Here is a 6,223-nt window from a genome sequence, read left to right as displayed (position 1 = left end):
AGATTCCTGCAGCCTTCACACAACCCAGATACTTTGTGAGATTGGCTATGCAGGACCAATGAGCCAACAGCCACCACAACTAGATCCAAGACTTCCTGTTTATTTGCACATGGCCTTGGGATGGGGCTGGGGCAGCAGGGGCTGGGCTGCAGAGCAGGTCACCCGAGACTGACGCTCAGGGCTCAGTCCTTCTCTTCCCCGTGGGTGATGATGTGGACCAAGTTCTTGTAATCTAGATTGCCGGTGACATCTGGGGGAAAGGCTGCGAACATCTGGTCGATCTGAAGCAAGAATTGTGGGTTACAGACACGGTGAAACTGGCAAGGGGCAGACAGGGCCTGAGATCCCAGGAAAGACCTGGGAAGGACCCCTGTTCCACAAGCCAGGACCTGTTCTAGAGCTGTCACCAGGTCTGGGGTAAGAGGGACACTCTGAAGGTCCAAAAGGTGACCTGGACTGACTCAGCTTAGTTACTGTCCTGGCTCAGCGTCTCTTTCCACATGTTCCTGGGTCATTACCATCCCTGTCTCTATTCCCCAGGGCGACCCCAAGGTCCCCTAGACACCCCAGATAACCCCACAGGGGAAAATGAAGATCCAGCCACACAGGGAGCTTGGCAGATCAGGCTCAGGTGTGAGAGGGCCTGGTGCAGATTGCAGCTAAATGCAGGCAGAGGACCAGTTGTGGTCACATGGCCAGAGAGGTCATATTCTTGGAGGGAGACAAGAAATCTAGGTGGGTTATTTTACATGTAGTCTCCCTGTTTAAAAAGTATTGGATAAAGCAGGTGCCTGTGATCCCAACACAGGCAGGCAGAGACAGGAGGATTGGGAGTCTAAAGTGACCTGGATTAAGTAATAAGTTCCAGGCTGGCCAGGGCTGTGTAGTGAGGCTGTCTTAAAGGGCACTCCCCCCACCAAACACATACGATTTTGGTTACTATTGGTCCCCCCACTTTTCTCTACCTTGTAGTGTTGGGGGTTGAACCCAAGCTTCCTTGCATGCCAGACGAGTGCTCTGGCTCCGAGCTACAGCCCTTGCCTTGTTACTTTTATTTACTGACGGATCTGACCAAGTTGCCCAGGTTGGCCTTGAACTCTGTAGCCTGCTCAGGCCTTAAACCTGCAATCCTCCTGCCTCATCTTCTCTGGTAGCTGGGATGATAGGCCTGTGTCTTGAGGCCTTGCTGGCTTGAACTTGTAACCACAGAAAAGACACTGTGTCCTGGCCCTGTGGTGGCATCGTGTATTGTGGACACCACCGAGCCTTGTGGCGTGTGGCAGTGGGTTCTGTTCTCATTCCACCTTGACAGATGGGGAGACTGAGGCACAGTGAGGTTAAAGTCTATAGGGTGATGGACACTAGAGGGAGACAGAGCTGCTGTGAAGGCGGGGACACTGGCGACCCTGTACCTCCTCTTTGGAAAATCTCTCTGCTTGTGTAGTCAGCATCTCCCGGACGCTGTAGGAGAGGAGAGAGCAAGTGTTGGTGACACATGTTGGGGGTGGAGAGTGGGAATCCCTGTCCCTCAGAAACCACTCACTAGTCAGCCTTCAGCGAGCCTTTGCCTTCAGGATCAAACACCTTGAATGCATTGAGAATGGTCTCCTCGGGGTCAGCCCCTGCAAGAGAAGGTAGGTTCGCCTGTCTGTCAGGACTGGAGTCCCTGGGGCCAAGGGAAGCGAACCCAGGACCCCGGAGCCAGAGGAGCCAGGGCAAGGCCACTTTCCTCAGGGAGATGTGGGTTTGAATGAGGGCTGGGGAGGTGGCTCAACACTTGCTCCCCTTGAGCATGCACATGGCAGCTCACAACTCCTTGGAATGCCAGCTTCTACTAGCCTTCATGGGCAGTACACACATGTGTTATGAATGCACGTATACACATATATAAAAATAGGAACTTAAGGGGAAGCTGAGGAGCCAACAGGAAGTCAAACGTAAGACAACTGATCAGTGTGACTCCCAGATTCTGCGGGCTGCGGGGAGCTTCAAGCAAGTTGCTCTGTCTAACCGGGGGGTTAGAGTAGAGCTGGCCGGCCTCTCAGGTGCTCTGAAATGTGTCCGTACCTGGAGTGGATCAGCCCAAGGCTGGGTAGGAGACTTGGAATAGCCCATTGCTGGGGCAGTGCCCCCTGCTGGAGGAGCGACTCCAGCTAGAGGAGCCTTCCCCTGCTCAGAGAGGGGACCCCTGCTGGAGGAGCATCCCCTGCTGGAGGAGCACCCCCTGCTGGAGGAGCACCCCCTGCTGGTGGAGCACCCCCTGCTGGAACAGCCCCACCTCCAGCTGAAGCAGCAGCCCTGGTGGCTTTATGCTATTTCCTTCGTTTTATTATTTTCCATGAGTCTTTTGCTTGCATGTATGTCTGTGTACTTCATGTGTGTCTGGGGCCCAGAGGGAGCATTGGACCTCCTGGAACTAGAGTTATAGATGGTTGTGAATCACCATGTGGGTGCTGGGAATTGAAGCTGGGTCCTTTGGAAGAGCAGCCAGTGCTCTCAACTATTGAGCTGCCTCTCCAGCCCTGCACACTAATTTTCAATGGGTCCTTGTCCACTTGTGAGCTGCCCGCCTTTCCCCCACGCTTTCTCTTCCCGAGTTTAATTCATGCCCAGAGACGAACACACACACATGCATGTGTGCGCGTATGCTCACCTTTAAGTTTCTCCCCAAACATCGTGAGGAACACGGTGAAGTTAATTGGGCCTGGGGCTTCCTTGATCATTTCATCAATCTCTTCATTTTTCACGTTCACTCGTCCTAGGGGAGACACGGGGGGGGGGGTCAGAGCTGCGAGGGGGCAGCTGCAGTGCTTTGTGATCCAACCTCCGGGAAGCTGGTCTGGGAACCACTGGGGACAGTGGTGTGTGTGTGTGTGTGTGTGTGTGTGTGTGTGAGAGAGAGAGAGAGAGAGAGAGAGAGAGAGACAGGCAGGCAGACTGACAGACAGACCTAGGGCAGATTCTCCCAGCAGTGTTCTCTAGCAGCTAGCCAGCATCTGACATGGAGCCCGCTGACTAAGACAATTGTCAAGGCTTGGGATGTGGTTCAAAGGACTAAGTATTTGCCTAACATGCACAAGGCCTGGGTCCCACCCTCCCGCACATAAACCAGGTGTAGTGGTGAATGCCTGTAATCTAAGCACTGGGGAGGACCAGAACTTCAAGGTCCTCCTGGGTTACATAGCGAAGTTGAGACTAGCCTGGGCTACACAAGACCTGAGCTCATTAAATGAATACATAATGTCTCCAGGCCTGACACCTTTAATGTAAGAAAAGCCCTTAAGTTGCAATGCCCTTCTGAGATGCTGGCAGAGGGCTGTGTCCCCAGTCACCGAGGGAACTCTTTGTCAGGCCTGCTGCAACCCACAGCTGTGGAGCATCACATACCTGCCATCTCTCCTGCCACAGAACACTGTCTTTGTTCAAACTAGACAAAGCTGTCCTCTTCTATGTATTTAAAACAAAAGGCTGCACGGCCGCAAGGTGAGTTTCACCGTGCACCAGCCCACAGAGCTGAGTTCTGAGGACGGGAGCTGGTGGTACCGGGAGGCAAGCTCACACTGCTGAGATGTTAAATAAGCCAAAATCCCAAACAGGGTGACCCCAGTAACTTGAAAAGCAGTTATCTGGAAGGATTTTGGGGATTGAGACTGAAGTGTTGACTGGAGCGTGGTCTTTTGGGTAATTCTGTTTTCTCCTTTATTCTTTCCTGAGTAGTTTGAGTTTTCTATTATGAGGCAGGAATGTGTTATAAAATATGCCCTCTCTGACCACACACACACCACACACACACACACACACACACACACACACACTGGGTTAAAATGAAAGGCGAGGGCATGTAAAGGCCACTGGAGTCACTCCCAAAAGCTGGTGGCAGCTGACACTTTGGAAGATGACAAATGGGTTCTTGGCTTCTTCTGATGCCTGTAGCCCCATCCTCCACCTCCTACCCTGGTTTGGGAAGGGTTTGTGCCACATACCTAGGGCAGCAAATGTGTCCCTCAGGTCGTTCTTGTCAATGAAGCCGTCTCTGTTCTGGTCCATGATTGTGAAGGCCTGTGGGGCAGGGGCGTCAGCTGAGGGGTTTCTGGGAACACCAGGGACCAGGACATAGAGTGGACTGAAGGACTGGAAACAGTCTGAGTTGATTTAACTACAGTCTCCCTGATAGACCCCCAGCCTAGAGAATCAAAATCATGTCCCCATAAAGCCCTGTCCAGAACCTGGGCTGTGGTGGTGCACGCCTTTAATCCCAGCACCTGTGAGGTGGAGGCAGTCGGATCTTTGATTTTGAGGCCAGCCTGGTCTACAGAGTGAGTTCCAGAAGAGCCAGGCCTACAGAGAGAAACCTCATCTTGAAAAACAACAAAAAACCTTGTTCAGAAAGTTCTAGCATGAGCCTTCCTGCCACCCTTCTGCATCTCTCCTCCTCTCTGTTGATCATCTTTTTGCCACCCTCCCCCACCGCCCTCAAAGCACAGGGGTGACTAAGGATCCCAGGACACAGGTGACCAAGTGCTGGTGGGACTGTGGCTCCCCAGCACCTATTCTGGAAACTTCCCTGCATGTCAGCCAGGGGGTGCAGTTACTAAGACCAAGCATTTGTTTAGGAGTTCGCATACAGTCTGGATGAGCCTGCGCATGTGGGCACGGAGGTCATTTCCCGAGTTGGGTGTCCTTCTGTGTGGGGTGGGGTGCGGGGTTGCCACACCTACCTCCTTGAACTCCTGGATCTGGGTCTGCTCGAACATGGAGAATACATTGGAGCTTCCACCCTCTACCCTCTTCTTGGCTTTCTTCGGTGCCTGGGGTGGGGTAAGGGGGAGGGGGCAGTAGACATAGCTGAGCTCTGGGCCAGGCCCTGTCACCTGGTGAGTGGGTCTCCTTTGCCCAGACAACATGAGAGAGAGAATGACACCTAACATCTAATTCTTGCCTCTGCTCCACCAAGGAGACAGATATCCTGGAGGCTCAGAGAGGGCAATTCACTTATCCCAGGTCACACAGCCACAGAAACTAAATCTGTGCTCCTAGCTGCTGTCTGTCTCTCTGACTAGCAATTGGGGACTACTGGTTCTGGGAGGCAGACGCCCACCCAACACTATAAGGGAGAACCTTCCAACATTTGCAAGTTCAAAAGATAGAACCAGAAATACTTTTCCTGGCTGCCAGATGGGGAAAAAATTAAATTTGATCCTTAAAAGCCTCTAGAGTCATTTGGCTAACTCTGGGAGCTACTGATTTCCTCAGAGGCTAGGAAGCAGCAGGTGGAAAAACAAACAAACAAACAAACAAAAAACCACACACACCAAAACTCAAAACAAAACAAAACAAAAACAAACCAAAACAAAAAACCCTCTTGTATTTGATTTTTGCAAGTTCCCTGAGGAGCTGCTCTTTGTGACTCCTTGGGGACACTGATTGGGGTCCTTCTGCATGGCTGGTACAAGGTACTTACCCATCCAGGGCTGGGGGTCTTGCGGGAGCCTCCCTCCCCCTCCAATGGGGTCCTTGTCTTATGGGGGTTGCCTCTTGGCTGCCCACCCTCCATCTTTCCTCAAGGGTCCACTGGCCACTCACCATGGTGTCTGGAGCTGGCTGCTGCCTCTGGAGAATTCGACGAGCCTGCTGGCCCGAGTCTGCAGTGGAACAATAAATACCTCTTCCCTGGCGTTAAAAATAACCCCATGACCACTTTTGGCAGTTGTAGGTGAGGCAGAGGCCACCTAAGCCCCCCCACCCCATGCCGTTCTTCTGAAGTAAGTCTCTTCACTGGCGGCCACTGCCTGGGTTGACACGTGAGACCCAAAAATGCCTTCAAGGTTAAAGAGACAGAGGCTGGGGCCTGGCCTGGGGAGTGATGCTGTGTGTTCTCTGCCACGCCTGTCATTGTCTAATGGGGAAAAGGAACCGAGGAGGAGGTGTGAGCATTCGGCCCTGTATCCAGGCTCCCTCAAACCTCCGAGGGCCTTTGCACCTGCTCAGCTTGGGCACTCTCTGGTGCACCCCATCTTTGCTCAAATGTCACCCGCCCTTGTCTTTTGTCTCCTTTTTCTGCTTTGTGTTCCCACGCCGCCCTGCGGTGTTCATGCTTCTAAGCAGGCAGTGTGATGGACAGCCAGCTCCCCAAGGGTGGGGTCCTCTCTCTGTCGCTGCTTCTTCCTACAAAAAGCTTCTTGGCGGCGGACACTTGTTGACCGACTGCAGAAATGAAAAACGT

At 52.8% G+C, this 6,223-nt stretch overlaps 1 protein-coding gene across 1 annotated transcript; it reads right to left on the bottom strand.

Moving 5' to 3' along the window:
• Nucleotides 1–158: 158 nt before the first annotated feature.
• Nucleotides 159–5,745, bottom strand: Myl2 (myosin light chain 2). The gene is made up of 7 exons (XM_051176662.1): nt 5,584–5,745; nt 4,719–4,808; nt 3,984–4,059; nt 2,654–2,758; nt 1,544–1,622; nt 1,413–1,461; nt 159–281 (listed from the first exon to the last, which is right to left on the bottom strand). The coding sequence occupies exons 1-7, from the start codon at nt 5,584–5,586 to the stop codon at nt 183–185; spliced, it is 501 nt and encodes a 166-aa protein (XP_051032619.1). The 5' UTR covers nt 5,587–5,745; the 3' UTR covers nt 159–182.
• Nucleotides 5,746–6,223: the final 478 nt, after the last annotated feature.

Source organism: Phodopus roborovskii, unplaced genomic scaffold, assembly GCF_943737965.1.
Source record: "Phodopus roborovskii unplaced genomic scaffold, PHOROB, whole genome shotgun sequence".
Taxonomy (NCBI): Eukaryota; Metazoa; Chordata; class Mammalia; order Rodentia; family Cricetidae; genus Phodopus; species Phodopus roborovskii.
The sequence above is the reverse complement of the archived record's forward strand: the minus strand, read 5'-3'. Positions and strand labels throughout refer to the sequence as shown.